Genomic DNA, 17974 nt, shown 5'->3' on the forward strand with positions numbered 1-17974 from the left:
ATAGGGAGCCTTGCTCGGTCACCAGGCTGGAGTGCAATGGCACCATCTCGGCTCACTGCAACCTCCGCCTCCTGCCTCAGCCTCCAGAGTAGCTGGGACTATGGGCATGTACCACCACTCCCAGCTGATTTTTGTATTTTTAGTAAAGACAGAGTTTCACCATGTTGGCCAGGATGGTCTCAATCTCTTGACTTTGTGATCTGCTTGCCTCTGCCTCCCAAAGTGCTGAGATTACAGGCATAAGCCACTGCCCCTGACCTAACATAATATTTTTATTTACTAAAATCCTAGTGGCTTTCTTCTATAATTGATAGGGGAAGGGACATGAAGCACCAAACATGTTCCTGGAATTAACTCTAGTACAGAAAGCATGACACTATGTTACAGAAAACTTAATCACAATGTGTCCACTATTCCCTCAAAAACCACAGCAATAACACAACATAACAAAACAAAATCCTGATTTTTCTTATAGAGCTTTTTTCTAATGTGCTCTTTCAATCTGCTTTTTAAAGTACCTAGCAATAACATAATAAGTTCCATTTTATCCTTGAACCCTAATATAATTTTGTAAAATTACTGCAACTGGGAAGTCTGAGCAGAATTAACATGCTGTGGAAGTAACTATTTTGAATGGTTCAGGATCATCTCATTTATCTAGTCAAAATTGCTTTGGTATTTCATATTGTTAGAAAAAAAAATGATACAGGAAAAAAATTTATCAGCAGTGAGATGGTAATGAAATCCAAAGTGGTGAAAGTGGTGATTCCAATGACCTGATTCCTGCACTACCATCTGCCTGCTTCCTCCCTTTGACACAGCAAGTCATTTAATGCAGTGAGAAAGAAAGTGCTGAAGCCATATCATTATTTACTAGAAATCACATGTCAAGAGTTCAGTTAAAAAAAAAAAAAAAAAGAATCAGGAAGTTCAGGCTAAGCAAATCTCGGGTCAACAGATGGCTTACGTAAATATGTGGGTTAGGTTTCACTGGGAAACTCCAGCCTCGATCTGGAGTCCTTCTTTTCTTCAAAGCAAAACCTCCAAGTTGGCAGAAGGAGCCAAAGGCAGTCACAACCCAAGCTAGCACAAATAAGCAAATGGCCTATAGTCACCTATCTGGTGTGACTTCAGACGCGCACACACATGCAATATTCTCTCCACTTCCTTCCACCTAAAAATCCTTTGAGGATTTTTTTAAAACTGGCCTTGTTTCTGCCAAAGTACAATTATGTACAGTGTGAACTGAATTTACTTAAACATTCTGTGAAAGGAGAAAGGCTGAGGCACAACTTGAGAGAGATTTAGTGGTGAATCAATATTCTTGTCAAGCACATATTTTCAAATATATTGTTTGTGGGATCATTTTCTGAAGATTGCATGGAATATGAAGTATCACCAGGACCCTTCCAATCTTAGAAACCTCATCATCTTTCTGTAGCCCTCACATGCGTGCTGACCATCACAGCCTTCCTTCGAGTCCCTGACTTGAAGCATATCCCCATCTCAGAGTCTTCGGCCTCTCCCATTTGGATGCTCTCCTGGCCATACAGGAAGGTTCTGGTCACTGGTTGCTCCTCTGCCCAATAGTTCCCTCCGCAGTGAGGTCTTCCCTAGCCATCCCACCTACCAGCTCACACCACCAATTCCGTCCATCCTCTAATGCTAATTTATTTTCTTCCTTGGTACTTTTCACTTTCCTCCTCACATTTTTGGTCCATAAAATGCAAGTTCTATTTATAAATACTCATTCACTCATGTTTATTGAGCATCTAACATGCCTGACACCATTCTAGGTACTTGTGATTTGGCAGTGAACAAAAAAATGTTCCCTGTCTTCACGGAGTTTACATTCTAGTTATGGAATAGAGAGTTTTTTTTTTTTTTACAAGAAATCTACAAATGAAGAAGTACATGTAAAAATGGAGAAATGATTTAGAGGAAAAATATTAGGGCAGATTAAAGAGGATTAGGAGTGTCAGGTTGTAGGGGTAAGAGTAGATTGCAACATTAAATAGAATCGGGGCAAACCACAGAGAGAAGGTGAAGATTCAGCAAAGAAGTGAAGGGGGTAAGGGTAATAGACATGCAGGTATCTGATGGAAGAACACTCCAGGCAAGGGGAATCACTAACAAAGACCAAAAGTGGAAGCAGGTGTGGCATATTCCAAAAACTCAAGGCCATTGTGGTTGAATAAGTGAGAGGAGAGTAGAACACAGAAGGCCCTGGAGTCAGTGAGGGCCAAGTTGACAGAGAAGCTGGGAGCCACTGAAGGAGCAGAAGCATGAGACAATTTGACTGATACTTTAAGGCAGTAGTCCCCAACTATTTTGGCACCGGGAACCAGTTTCATAGAAGAACATTTTTCTGTGTTGGAGGAATGGTTTCGGGTTGATTCGAGTAAGTCACATTTATTGTGCAGTTTATTTCTATAATTATTACATTGTAATATATAATCAAGTAATTATATGCTGTCATTTAGAATTAATGGGAGCCCTGAGATTGTTTTCCTGCAACTAGATGGTCCCATGTAGGGGTGATGGGAGACAGTGATAGGTCAGGCATTCGATTCTCATAAGAAGCATGCAACCTAGATCGCTTGCAGGTGCAGTTCACAATAGGGTTTGCTCTCCTACAAGAATCAAATGCCACCACTGATCTGACAGGGAGCAGAGCTCAGGCAGTTATGGAAGCAATGCTGAGTGGCTGTAAATACAGATGAAGCATTGCTCACTTGCCCACCATTCACTTCCTGCTGTGCAGCCTGGTTCCTAACAGGCCACGAACTGCTACCATTTCATGGCCCAGGGACTGGGGACTCCTGCTTTAAGGGATAACTCTGCCTCTGGGTTGAAAACATGCTATAAAAAAGAAAGGGAATAATAAGACCCTACATACCAGAATACCACTATATACTGAGCCTTTGGGATACACTGTTTGTTGAATTAATTAATATATGAATGAATGAACTACAGACTCTGAAGAATAAGAGAAGAGAGATCCTCCCAAGTATGAACTAAAAAGTAATATGTCTTCTCATCTTTATGAATCAGACACAGTATATTAACATGACACTTTTTAATTATGTGTGTGGTACTATGCCTATACACACATATGTAAATATTTGCTGCTTGTTCTCTGTGTATAAAGCACTTTGAATTTTCACAAATACCTTCACCTATTTTAGGCTATATGTGTAAATATCCAAATAGTGTCACATTCATTAATGCCAAGCTACTGCTATATTGGGCTACTTCCATTTCTGAAAAATAGCACATTCTAATACTGCTTGGTTAAGGCAAATTTTTTAAATTCTGAACGTTATGAAATAAGTCTCATCTTGCAAAATAAAGGTCATGGTTTCAATTCCCATTTTGTTATACTAGTTTGAAAAGCAAAAAGTTCCCACAGCCACAGATTCTGTTTCAACCTGACAAACTTATTTCTGAAGAGTTTGGGCACAAGAAAGGGCTCAGAGAGTAAATCTGGAAAGCCCTGTACAAACCGTCTGGGATAAGAAGAAAGCACAGATGGCATATTGGCAGTAGATTCATCTATGAAAGGCAGCAGACGTTTAAATGTACTATTTTTAAATATGCCAATATCGTTTCAGGATTATCGATTTCAAGGTTGAGTAAGCGTAAGGTGTGCAGAAATTATCTTGCTCATATTATTAGTCACAAATATTTATCAAGCGTGTACTATCTGTCTGCCCTGGCCATACAGAGCTGAGTGGGACAGTGTCCGTGCCTGTGCGGTTCATTGCCTGCATTCTCAGTTTTGATAATGTCACCCCAGGGAAAGAAAATTCGTCCTTGGGTGAGACACAAAAAGACTTACTCTTTTAGATGTATAACACACAGATAAATATATAGTACATAAACAGACACACAGTATATCTGTGATAATAAAACTTCACGGGGGGGTGATTAGAAAAAATATTTTAAAAAATAGACTTCCCAAAAAGCCATTACAGCAGCAAGGGAAGGAAACAAGCAAGTGATTGTCATGAAATGTGGTAACTACAGTGAAAAGGCAAGTACAAAGTGCTTTAGCTGCATATAGCAGGAACACTTAACCCGGTACATAGGAGGAGTAAGGGAAGGCTTCCTAGGAGAGCTTGCGCTTAAGCACCGATGTAAACGAGGTTCAGGAAGAATTGCTCAGGCTGGTAGGTAGGGAGTGGTGTACCAGAATCAAAGCAGAGGAGAAGCTGATGCAAACGTACTGGACAATTGTAAACACAGGCTTTTACTGAGAAAAATCTATGGAAACCCCTAAATTATCTGTCTTAGCTAATTAGCTAATTTGTCTTGACTAATTTGGCTAATTTTATAAAGTCAGGCCAACAGAGAAAACACTAATAAATGAAAGCTGAATTCCTATCACAGTTTTGGACTTCATGTCTGTCCTCTCTTACATAAGGATCTTTCTTTCCATGGTCTGCCATCATCCCAGTAAGGCCCTTACTATCTCTTGCCAGAGAATTCCACCGTCCCTGGCTTGTCTCCCTTTCAGCCTCTCATACCAGCAGAGCAACATGGGGCTTTCTGGAAGTAATGTGCCAACTGAGCTTCCTGGAGAGCGGCCCTTACACCTCTCCGCTCCATCCGCATCGATGCCTTAGCCTCCCAGTTAAGAGTTTGCAGGATCAGGCTCTCAACTACAAAACATAGAATTTGAGTATTCCTTCAAGTCAACAGTTCTTAAACTTTTAAAGAAAGCTATAGACCTCCCCTTATTCACCGAGTCACAGATAATGAGGGTGCCTTCTATGTGCCAGGCACTATTCTGTCACAGAAGAAGGAACCTGGACATAATAGACAGAATCCTTCATTCATGGAGTTTGCTTTTTAAAGAAGCAAAGGAAAATAGAAAATACATGAACAAATAAATGAATCTAAACATATCAGTGATGAATATTAGGAAGTACATAGAAAAAGGGTAGCAAGTTAAAAAGTGACTTCAGATTAGGAGATAAGGGAACAAGAATAACAAGTGACATCTGAGATTAGGCTTGAATGAGGAAGCAGCAGCTATGAGACTATCTCAGGGAAAAGTGCCCCATGCATGGATAACAGCCATATGGTGCAGAGTCTTATGGTGGAAATGAAAATGCCCAGAAGCAAATCTGATAGTGAATGTACACCAGTATGGCTATACTGTCATCAAAATGTCATTTTTAGTATCAATGGCTTAATAAATTCCTCTACTTACGCATGCCACCCAGGGACCCTGGGATCTCCCCAAAAACCAGCAAATAAAGTTAGTGCCATCAAGAACTTCTTCCTCTCCACTGTAGGCTGCTTTCAATTTGACCGGTTGGTGTCAGGTCATATCATTTGTTAAATATTTCTAATATTATCTTTATACAAAAGCATAGTATAGATGTCACACACTGTCAAAGGTGAACCTAGATGCCCTAAAATCCACCTTGTGTCTTTGACTAACAATCCTAGCATTATGTGCTAAGTGACAGCATAATAGCTGTTCAACACACAGAAAGCAGGTTTCCTGGGTCTGAATTTTAGCTCTCTGCCATTTACTTGGCTATGAGAACCTGGGCAAGTTGCCTAAAATTTCTGTACCTCAGTTTCCCCTAAAAATAAGAGCAATTATGTATTGTAGGATTTTTTGAGGACTTAATGATACAATGCATGTAAAGTGTTTGAAAGGCCTTTGGCATATTAGTCATTATTACAACGGTTATTACACAAACTGTGAATTCCTGCTAAGCTATGCCTACCACCCCAGTCAAATGTATTCTATTTTCTCCCTCTGACTTGCCTTTTTTCTACTTTTCCACTGACTGAATCCAGCAACTTACAAAGCTCAGATAAAATGCCACAAACATTTTGTAGAAAAGCCATTTCCCTTCTCTGAACAGCTATTAGTATCATCTAGTACCAACTATTAGTACCACTGTTCATATAATCTAAATGTAACTCCAATCAGTTACTATCTTGCAACGTAATTTTGTGTATATGTTTTGTGTACTTATCCACTGGATTATAAATTCATTTAGAGAAGCACTATGTCATAGAAATTGTAATACACAGCAATAAAATGTATTTATTTGTGTTTGACATGTTCAAAGAAATAATACTACCTTCTTACATGAGTAAGAATTTCAGGCACGCATAACTCATGAGACAAACATGCAGAATCTCGTAAGTTTCAATGTAAATTTTTTGAGGTCATTTTTTTCCTCACCATGACTTTGCCTTAAAATGATGTGCTCTGAAATGTATTATTTTCATAAATAATTTCCCAGTGACTCAGATGCTGTTACAGAAAATGAATGACACTATTTTCATAGTTAGCAACAATATGCTGTGAGGACCAGACCAATCTGAAGTATTCTTGTTAGACAGGCGAATATGAGAAAAGAAGAAATCCTAACATGTATTCTAATACTCTAGAATTGGACCTAAAAATCTAAAATCGGACCTGCCTACTCCTTCTTTATTAACCCTACTCTTACCTTTTCTTTCAACTGTATGTGTCTCTGTGCCTGCAAAACTGATTGTGTTACAGAATTATAAATAATTAACAAAATATAGTAATTAGAAAAGTAAAATAACTCACCTTTGGCAATCTCAATGGTAATTTGCAAATTGGCAACTGAGAAAGATTTTCATTAATTACGAGAGATTGATTCAAGTTGGGAGCTATCTTTCCTTTAGGTACTTTATAAACGACAATGGTGCCTTTATAATGAGGGCAGCTATAGTTTCCAAATTCATCCACTTCTTTGATTTGCAGTTCCAGCCTAGGTTTTCTTTGCAAGTGAAAAATCAGTGTGTAGTCTTTTCCATAATCCTTCCCATTGCCTAGACAGGAGTAAAATGCATTTGTTATCATTAAGATGTGTCACTTTGTCTTACTTAATTTTTAAAAATCAAAATAATTATTTTATTTTAAAAACATGATTAAAGGTTTTTTGTATCATTATCTTTTGCCATAATATAACCTGACAAAGGAGCGACAGGCAGAGACCATGCAGATTACTCAAAAGATTTCTCAACGGTTGTTGGGCCAGGTGCTCTCTGGCTGCTTCTAAATCAAATATATTTAGCTTTTCTTTCTCTATTCCATTTTTTGTATAACCAGAAACTACTAGAAATATTCAGCTTTTGCAACATTTCACCCTTTGAAAATTATCTTTCTCCTTTCCCCTAACTATTCCTATTGTGACCTCACAATAGACATTCTAGAGTTGCACTCTTCCATAACATGCGGCTATTTAAGTTTAAATGAAAATTAATAAACAGTAAATAAAATTAAATTAAACTCCTCAGTCAGTCTAAACACATTTAAAAATCTCAATGATTGAGTAGGTATAATGGGTACTAATGAACAACACAGATATAAAACAATTCCACAATTGTGGAAATGGACAGTGTTGTTCTAGAACTTTCAGGTGTCATAGTTATTAATTTTGTTCATGAATAGTTATTGAATTGCTATTGAATAGTTGTTAAAATTTCTATGAAAACCTGACAGGTTCTCCTAAAATGATAATACATAAAAGTTTTATCAACTACTTACTAAAAATTCTAGAGCTTTTGTGAATATAACCTTTCATTCCTTGGGTTTTACCATGACAATCAGGATATTTTACCTTGTTATTTCAACAGTGGAATAAACACTACCATGTTTCCTAAGGAAATAAATGTCTGCATAACCATTTGTAAAATTTGTAGAAACCTATAATGTAGCACTTAATATGTCTTGGAGGTATAGATCTAGGTTCAAGTACAGTCTATATGATTTGTGTATTTGGTAATATTTGTCCATATTTTCATATCTCTGAGCTTCTTAGAGCCTTAGCTTCTTTATCCTTAAAAAAGCAGAAATAAAACTTACCTCCAGGGATTGTTTTGGAAGTGAAATGGGAAAATATGGATAAAATGGTTGTCATAGGACCTGGCACACAATAAGTGCTCAATAAATGACAGCAATGCTAGCAAATGATAAGAGGCAGGATTCTTCTACTGTTTTGAATTTGCATGCAAAACAAACAAACAAACAAAAACCCTCAGACTGTTTAAAGAAATGTTAAGATAAAATGTTTTGGGTTTTCTTTTTTTTTTTTTTTTTTTGAGACTGAATCTCACTCTGTCACCTGGGCTGGAGTGAGTGCAAGTGGCATGAACTCAAGTCACTAAAACCTCCACCTCCCAAGCTCAAGACATCTTCCCACCTCAGCCTTCTAAGCAGCTGGGACTACACATGTGTGCTACCATGCCTAGCTAATTTTGTTTTGTTGTTGTTTTTTATTATAGAGATGGGGTTTCACCATGTTGCCCAGGCTGGTCTCAAACTCCAGAGGACAAGCAATACCCTCTCCTTGGCATCCTAAAGTGCTAGGATTACAGGCATGAGCCAATGCGCCTGGCCAAGATGAAGCTTTTATGTCGACATGGAAACTTCCTTCTCCTACTGTAGGACAGCATACAGTTCTCCCAGAGTTCTCCCTCATGGAAAACTTTTCATTTTGCCTAGCGAACAAAGGCTTCATTGAGAGATATAGATGACATCACCACCCTTCTGTCTGTCTTGACTGCTTGAGGTAACTTTGGTGATTTTTCTAAAGTTCAGTTAAATCTAGAAATAGAATAGCTCCAGATTACAGAAGGTGTAGGAGTAGATCCCTTTGCAAAAGATTTTATTTGAGAGGCAACCTGGCTACTTGAAAAACAATAATAACAGCAACAAAAAGAACAAATCCCTAGGAGAGGAATTAGCCAGAGTTTCCCTTCTTAAGAGAATCTCGCCTTGGTTAAAAAAAAAAAAAGTAGATTATTTGGGGTCATTTAAATGTTCTCTAAATAGTAAATTAGGTAAATTGGAGTTTCCAGCTCACTGGAGTAACACCTAGCTAACTTCTGTTTGCATACTACTAGAGAGCTATCAAGAAAAATTTTACTACTTTGGTTCCTGTGGAATGCCAATTAGTAAATTTCTCCTTCTATCCCTTGAAGGATCTTATACTTCCTGCCAAGTGTACAATTATTCATAAAAAATGATTTATGCACAGGATATAAAGATTGTGGGTGACATGTGGCCACATTAGTTCAATTCAGACCTAAAATGTATAGCAATTTTTAAAAATAAAGATCTCTAGGGCAACTCTCCAAAGATCACATATGAAGTAGGGATGAAATTATTGACAATTTACTTGCAATAAATAGCATAATCTTCATGTTATAAACAAAAAACATTATGTACTTTTTTAAAGTTGGAGTTTCATTGTTGTTAAGGCACAATAATATATTTTAAAGACCCCTGGTCCCTGAACAAAAAAATAAATAAATAAAAAAGAAGTAGCCTGAAGAAATTGCACTATATTTTCTTTTTCTCCCTCACTGGCATATTTAAAGGAGAAATAAAAGCAAAACTCATTCATTCCATACCCAAAGTATAAAATCAACCATTAGCTGATATTTTGAAAACATATTACATATATAGGCCCCTAGAATTATCTTGAGATAGTAGCTATCTAGTAAATACTTTTCATATAAAAATTTTCAGAATTTGCTTATATTATATGGATTACTAGATGTCACTTAGAGCAATACATTTCTTCTCAATAATAGGCATTTAATATTTTACATTGATTACATAGAAAATACAAATGTAAGAATAAATATTTTTGCTTAGAAAAATCAGATAGGCCAGGCGTTGTGGCTCACGCCTGTAATCCCAGCACTTTGGGAGACCAAGGCAGGTGGATCACTTGAGGTCAGTAGTTCAAGACCAGCTGGCCAACATGGTGAAACCCCATCTCTACTAAAAAAAAATACAAAAATTACCCAGGCATGGTGGTAGGCACCTGTAATCTCAGCTACTGAGGAACCTGAGGAAGGAGAATCACTTGAACCTGGGAGGTGGAGGTTGCAGTAAGCTGAGATTGTGCCACTGCACTCCAGCCTGGATGACAGAGTAAGACTCTGTCTCAAAAAAAAAAAAAAGGAAAGAAAAAAGAAAGAAAAGAAAAGTCAGATAAAAAAATGAAAGAGCTAGCAGTCCGGGAAACCAGAAAAACCCTATGAGAACCCCTGGCTCAGTGTATTTCTACATTCTAACCCACTCCCCACCAGCTCTACCTCTAAGCCATGCCATCTTTTGCCTGCTTTACTGCAATTAAACAATAACGGGTCTCCTTGTTTCTCCTCTTGCTCTAAAGTCTATTCTCAACTCAGTTATAATCTAACTCAGATCACTTCTCTGTTGAGAACCCTTCATGTTTCCTGAAGTCACTCAGCATGAAAGGCAGTCTTTCCAATGCCTGCAAGGCATGACCAGTTCTCACCTCATCTCCCACAACCTTTCCTCTCTCCCTCTGATCCAGCCATCTCAGGCTCCTGATGTTCCTCACACACACAAGGCAAGATTTTGCCTGAGTTCATTGGCACTGGCAATCCCTCTGCCTGGGACAAACTCCCCTGAGGTAGGATTATGGCTTGCTTCCTCACCAGCTTAGAGACTTTTTTTAAGTGTCAGTTTTCCAGAAAGATCTTCCCTGAAACAAAACCACAAGCCTGCTACACCCCTAAGATCCCCCTATCTTTTCCCTGCTTTATTCTATAATTCACTTTTCGGCCCAAATGAAGCTATGCATTTTAGTTACTTATTTGCTTATTCTCTGTCTTTCTTCATTAGACTTTAATATACATAAGGTCAACAAATTTTTGTTGAGCGAATTAAAGAATGGTTATTATATAGTTGTAGAGATACATCCTATAGAATATCTAGAAAAATCGCTTCCCTAGGCCAAAGGGTATTCAGGGCAACTTTAAAAGACAGACCTCACAGGGCATTACTAGGTGTTATGGATGATGCTAAGGTGTCATTACATAAAATCATTTTAAAACACTTTCTGGAAGTTATGTGCAGTGGGGGCTTGGATATCATGCAAAAATCCAAGTGCTAAACTGACAACACAGCTCTAACCTAGATAATGAAAGCTTGCTGTAGCTTGTTTCCAGAAGAATACCAAAACCATTTTAAAAACCAAAGGACACAGCCAGACGTGGTGGCTCACGCCTATAATCCCAGCACTTTGGGAGGCCGAGGCAGGTGGATCACGAGGTCGAGAGATCGAGACCATCCTGGTCAACATGATGAAACCCCATCTCTACTAAAAATACAAAAATTAGCTGGGCATGGTGGTGCGTGCCTGTAGTCCCAGCTACTCAGGAGGCTGAGGCAGGAGAATGGCTTGAACCCGGAAGGCGGAGGTTGCGGTGAGCCGAGATCACGCCATTGCACTCTAGCCTGGGTAACAAGAGCGAAACTCCATCTCACACACACACACACACACACACACACACACACACACACACAAAACAAAGGATGTGCCTATCCATCTTTCTTCCTATTAGAAACAGAAATACAGTCCATGTCCCGTGACCTTCACTGAAAAGGTAAATTTATATATGTGTGTGTGTGTGTGTGTGTGTGTGTGTGTGTGTGTGTGTGTGTGTACATATATATTCTATGTAAGTGAATAGAGAGATATTGGCATTTCTCAAAAGGCCGTAATCTAAATTTATTAAAGTTTTAAATACTTTTCATTGTACTTAATACCATAATGTACTTTTCTAAACTCTAGTCTTTATTTCTTTCAATGAATACTGAGTTTCTTCTAACTGTCAGGCTCTGTCCTAGGTGCTGGGGACTGAATGCTGCCCGCCAACAGGACAGTGCCTCCACGGATGGGACTGTGGTCGGAGAAACTGGCATTGATCAAACGATTAGATGAACGAATAGAAAATTGCATGTGACAAAGGCCCCAAAGAGAAAAAGGAAGATCTGCAAAAGCATAATAAAGCTATTAAAAAATAAAATCAGATCTCATAATCTGGAAGGATAGCTTCTTGGAACATGATCACTGAGGTGAGATCTGAAGATACAGCAGGAGAGAAGTGGGCATGAGGGTGGGGGTGGGGAGGGCAAGGACAACCCTCCAGTCAAAGTCTCTAGCTTTATCTTTTTGATATTCACGGAGACAACCCTAGGCCCTGATAAAAAGATGGATCAATTCTTTTATCAGGATGAGGTACCAATTCTTTACTGAGGATCTTGTTCCTCTTAGGCAGAGAAAAACCCAGTCAGGCTCCAGATCTCAGCCTTTCTCCTTAGGAAAAGCAAAGCAAGATCTGGGCATCCTGCCTGACGCATTTTCCTTAAATGAAGATGAATACTTCACCATCCCTTATAGGGAGGAATCGCACAGGTGCCAGCTGCCTTGGCTGCTCTTGGTTTAGCACGTGCTCCCCAGTCTCCGCTGCAGGCAGTGGGATACTCGGTACCATTGCTTGTGAGTAGAACAGTAATGCACTCCTGTTTAGGGTGGTTGGTAAATACAGCTGCTGTCCACAGTAGTACAGGAAAATCAATTGCATCATTGGTTTGGGTGGGACACTTCTGGTTGTTGACTGTCTCATTAGAGAGATTTCTCCAGGGTGAGCAGTGTGGTTTCTGCTCCGGAAGCCAAGTAGGAAGGGGCCTCTTTCCTCCTTCCTTCCTCTCCCTCCTCTCTCTTCCCTGCCCACTTCTCTGCCATCCTTGTCATTTGCTCACTAAGTCCTGTCATCTGGCTCTGATGCCAAGATCCAGTATGTGAGAGTAGAATAGACACTTAAAATCGGGACACTTTAGGTCTCACTTATTCCTGAGATATCAAAAAAGCGGGGAGGGCAGCATCAGCTTCACACTTTGTCCCTTTTTTGAAGCAAAAAAAGAACCAATGAGGCTTTGAGCTATTTCCTGATTCAGAGAGAAAATCAACATAAGAAAATTAAATGGGATCTATATTAATTTATAAATAAACAGAGCACATCTCCTCAAGTCAAGTGTGAAGAAAACCTCCTGGGACAGAAATCTTCAAAAAAACTGTCCTTAATTTTCCCTCTCACCTCACTTTCACAAACACACCTGTTAGATTCTATTCCACCACAGGGCAAGAAGTTAGAAAGAGGAAGGTATTGACTTAGTGAAAAAAAAAATAGTTGTGATGACAACTCTGTCAAAGAACTTTTGCTCTCTATTCCCACACAGAGGATTTCCCTTCATGTTCTTTTTCTTCCTCTTCTCTTCACCTCGTTCCTTTGATCTCTTTAGTCTCATCAATGCCTTCACTTCTCTAATGTCCCCTGCCACCTCTCATATTCATCATTCTGCTTGCTTTATTCGTCACTGCCATATATGCATTTATCAAATGCATTTGCATGTTCATTGCAGCACTATTTACAATAGTAATGTCATGGAATCAACCTAGGTGCCCATCAACAGTAGACTNTCCCACACAGAGGATTTCCCTTCATGTTCTTTTTCTTCCTCTTCTCTTCACCTCGTTCCTTTGATCTCTTTAGTCTCATCAATGCCTTCACTTCTTTATTCGTCACTGCCATATATGCATTTATCAAATGCATTTGCATGTTCATTGCAGCACTATTTACAATAGTAATGTCATGGAATCAACCTAGGTGCCCATCAACAGTAGACTGGATAAAGAAAATATGGTACATATACACCATGGAATACCACAGAGCCCAAAAAAAGAACAGAACCATGTCCTTTGCAACAAAATTGTGCAAGTGGAAGCCATTATTCTAAGCAAATTAATGGAGAAACAGAAAACCTAATACTGCCGTTCTTATAAGTGGGAGCTAAACCTTAGATGCACATAGATATAAAGATGGCAACAATAGACACTAGCGACTACAAGGGCTGAAAAACTCATTGTTGAACTCACTCTCTAGACATAAGTCTGTCAAACGTTGTACAAAAGAAAATGAAGATGATAGTTTATTTATCAGTTGATGGTATTTCTTCAGTGTATTTGATTAAAGTGTACATTAACTGCCAATACATTACTTGTATCAATGTTTATGTGGGTTGATATCAAAAATGAAGCATTTTGTAAAGAAAAAAAGAGAAGCTTTGTATATACCAGGCTCGGAGGATATATTAACAAGAAAGACATGGTCCTTGCCCTCATGGAGTTTTCATTCCAGTGAAAGGTAAAGGACACAGCATAACTATATGAACAAAAAGCAAATAAAGTAATTAAATACTTCCTAATTGTGATAAGATTTAGAGTGAAAACAAAAATAGCAGTAGATAAATATGGGAAAAGAAGTAGGCAAGGTATGCCATTTAGATACTTAGATCAATTTTTTTTTTCTTTTTTTTTTTTTGAGATGGAGTCTCGCTCTGTCACCCAGGCTGGAATGCAGTGTGCAATCTCAGCTCACTGCAACCTCCGCCTCCTGAGCTCAAGTGATTCTTCTGCCTCAGCCTCCCAGTAGCTGGGATTACAGGCACCCACCACCACACCCAGCTAATATATTTTTTTTAATTTTTAGTAGAGACAGGATTTCACCATGTTGGTGGCTGGTCTCGAACTCCTGACCTTGGCCTCCCAAAGTGCTGGCATTACAGGTGTGAGCACTGCACCTGGCCTTGATCAATTATTCTTAATTTATTTAATTTATTTGCCATAGGGTCCTTTCGAATTTGGTGAAAACTGTCCATTGATTCTCAGAGTAGTCTTTGAAAAATATAAAATAAAATACATGGGATTACAAATATGGCAATTACATTGAAATGTAGATCTACTCATCCATCCTTTGGGAGTCCACTGACCCCAGGTTAGATTCTTTGTAGAACACCTTAAAGAGTTTGAATGTATTATTTTAGAAAGAATGGGAGGTAAAAATACAATTGTAATCACTGGTATTATACAGTATGATTTATGTTTTTAAATGATCGCTCTTATTAACACATGGTAATTGATTTCATGTGGCCAATAATGGAAGCACTTAGAAGGCAATTTTATTGTTGTAGGAAAGAGATGTTCCTAGCTTGGACTCACATAGTAACTATGGAGAAGGCTATTTCTAAAAAGTGTCACTTAGAATCTTCCCGTAACGGAACATGCATTCCCTAAGTAGAGAATAAAGAAATGGGAACGGAAGAAGTATAATAAATAAGTCTATTTTTCTTCCTACTTCCTGAAGTCCCTTGTCAATCCTCTGAAGGTTTCCTTAGTAACACAAGTTTAGCAAACTGTTCTGAAGAGCTTGTGGTTTATAGCCCATAAAATATATTTTAAAATGTCTTTATACTTACTTGAAGCAAATATGTTTCCAGTAAATCTTAAAAGAAGTTGTTCTCCTTCTCCAACTTGGAAATGGTGAGATGGCTCTGGAGGTCCCCCAAACCCTTCCAAGCGCAGGTTCTTAAGCACCTGGCTTAAATCTTTAGAAGGCACCACTAAAACAGCTATTCTATGTGGATTGTCCTTCTGGTGAGACAGTACTATGCAGGCAGTGGTGCTGAGCATGGCTTCCTCTAAAGATTTCACAAAAGTAACCAAATGACTATTGTCCATGGTGGAAGAGAGGTGAAGTACAATAAACCTGCATGGAAGAAAGAGGTGAGACCCATGGGAAAAATGCAATGTCAAGAACATCACTGATATACAATAACACCCAAGAAAAGAGCCATTATCAAACAGATGTCTTTTAAAATCAAGTATTCTCAAGGCCAACAGGTTAGATTCGTTAATGATTGTAAAGAAACTCTTAGCCATCAAGAAACCGGCTCAGGCTAGACACAATGGCTCATGCCTGGCACAATGGCTCACGCCTATCCTAGCACTTTGGGAGGTCGTGGAAGGTGGATCACTGGAGCCTAGAAGTTCAACACCAGCCTGGGCAACATGGCAAAACTCAATCTCTATTAAAACAAGAAATAAATAAAAAAGAAACCAGCTCAAATCAAACTAAATTCTAAAACATATTCTTAAACAAAGAAATCATACAGTCTCAGCTCAGCTCTAAACATGGCAGCATATTTTAAGTTATATTTTAATTAGAATTACAAAAGAGCATATTTAAAATATAGAAGAGAAAGATGAGTACAATAATTTACTGACTCTCCATAGGATGCAGAATATATACCATAATTAAATGGGAATTGAAATATGCATCTGTGCCTGTAGGAGGTAAGGATCAGGATGGCTAAGATGGACCTCGGTAGGGATTGCATTATTTTTCATCCTCCCCACTCACAGACACATTCATATGTTGAAGTACTATCCCCTAGTACCTCAAAATTTGACCTTATTTGGAGATATGGACTTTACAGAGGTAATCAGGTTAAGGTGAGGTCATTAGGGTCATCCCTAATCCAGTATGACTGCTGTCATAAAAGAGGGAAATTTCAACACATAGGAATGCATAGGGAGAAAACACCCTGAGACCAGGAAAATGGTGATCTACAAAAAGAAAGGCCTGGGCAGATCCTTATCTCACAGCTCTCAGAAAGAACAAACCCTGCTAGTACCCTGATTTTGTCCTTCTGGCCTCCAGAACTGTGAAACAATAAATTTCTGTTGTTTGAGCCACCCAGTGTGTGACACTTTGTTACGGCAGCCTAAACAAACTAATATAGAACACTTTCCCTGGACTCGGCTGCCCATTCTCAAATTCATCTCCAGTGATTTGGCCTAGAAGAGACCTTCACCCAGAGCAGCCCCACACCCATAGACAAGCACTGAACGATGTGGGGATGTAAAGCCAGCTGCCTTGGTACTCGCACTGCAGAGCTCCCCCGAGGTGTCAGGCTACAGAAATACTTCACCTGAAACCATCGTATTTTCCATCTTCTGCCTTTGCCCTATGGGATTCACTCAAGAGCTCTCTCTCAGTAATCACTTGCCTTTCATATCAGGCTGTACTCCTAGGAAACTGGATTCAACACAATCGTAACTGTAAAAGCTCCCGTTATGAAATAAAGGCTATTTTTAGATATATGATCGCCTCTCTTTATGAGTGGCTACTCTTCTTGAACCTTAAATCTGTCCAAAACTCTTCTCATAATGGGCTGTCTACAGAACATGGAAATGAGAAAGCAAAATGAGGGCAGTGAAGTAACAAATTCCGTTGATCTATACATAGCTATGAGATATGCGTAATACGAACAGCTAATTACTATCTCCATGGAATTTCAAAATGAACATTTTAAAACTATTTTGGAGTTAGCAGAAACCTGTAAAAGTAAACTTTAGTTATGAGTGGTTTCCAGAAGCACTTGTTTATCGCGAACGAAATTACAGATAGCATATCCACATCAATTCTGTTTTACATTTTATGTACCCTCTAAAGAACAACTAATATTTCTATTTGAAGAATAAAAACGTAATCTTACTATTCCATTTCTATGAACACCAGTTAGGACCATAAGGTCATAATTGTATCATCAACTTTGATTGTTTTCAATTCTGTTACCTCTCTAAATGTTCATACAATTCAACTGATATCAAGCCGCTCTGTATGGTTTTCACAATGACATTATCAAGCCCAAACCAACCACTGTCTTGGCTTCTGAATCCCAGTAATTTCAAGTATTCAGAGGTATTTTTTCCAGATTTTCTTATGGAGGCACCTTTTGTCCTATAAAATGGTAACAAAAGTGATATTGGTACAATTTACATATAATTTACATGGTATAAATCTTATTTAATGCATTCATTCTTTCATTGTGAATAATATAATAGCATTTATGTGCCAGTAATTATGCTTTGCAGCAGGAATACAGAGATCAAACCATATAACCCTTGTCCTACAGAAGCACATAGTAACACAGTATTATCTGATCACAGCACAAGGAAATCTGTGTGATAATTAAAGTAATGTATAGGGTGGTTTAGAAGCAGAAGGAAGAGGCTCCGGAAGCTTGCCAACTGAAAATGCTAATATTTGAGATGAGCTTTGGAGAATGACAAGCTTTTTGCAATCAGCAAAATAGGTTTAAGAGAATATCCAAAAACATTAATAAACTCACTGATGTAAACCCGGATGCTCAAGGATAGCAAAGAGTGGTTGTATAGCAAAAAAGGTAGGAGCACAAATCCAGGAGCAAACCTGCTCAGTTTCAAGCCCTGGTTGGCTCTGC

At 38.6% G+C, this 17974-nt stretch overlaps 1 protein-coding gene across 2 annotated transcripts in view; it reads right to left on the minus strand.

Annotated features, from left to right (window-relative positions):
• The window catches only part of DTHD1 (death domain containing 1), a 64169-nt gene that overhangs the window by 22840 nt on the left and 23355 nt on the right, over positions 1–17974 (minus strand). For both annotated transcript variants that reach the window (XM_017527311.2, XM_037738019.1), the window contains 3 exons: positions 17308–17472; positions 15146–15435; positions 6590–6834 (listed from right to left, as the gene is read on the minus strand). In XM_017527311.2, coding sequence (XP_017382800.2) covers positions 6590–6834; positions 15146–15435; positions 17308–17472 — 700 coding nt within the window. The remainder of the gene's footprint in view (positions 1–6589; positions 6835–15145; positions 15436–17307; positions 17473–17974) is intronic.

Source organism: Cebus imitator, unplaced genomic scaffold (genome assembly GCF_001604975.1).
Source record: "Cebus imitator isolate Cc_AM_T3 unplaced genomic scaffold, Cebus_imitator-1.0 Scaffold47, whole genome shotgun sequence".
NCBI classification, from domain to species: domain Eukaryota; kingdom Metazoa; phylum Chordata; class Mammalia; order Primates; family Cebidae; genus Cebus; species Cebus imitator.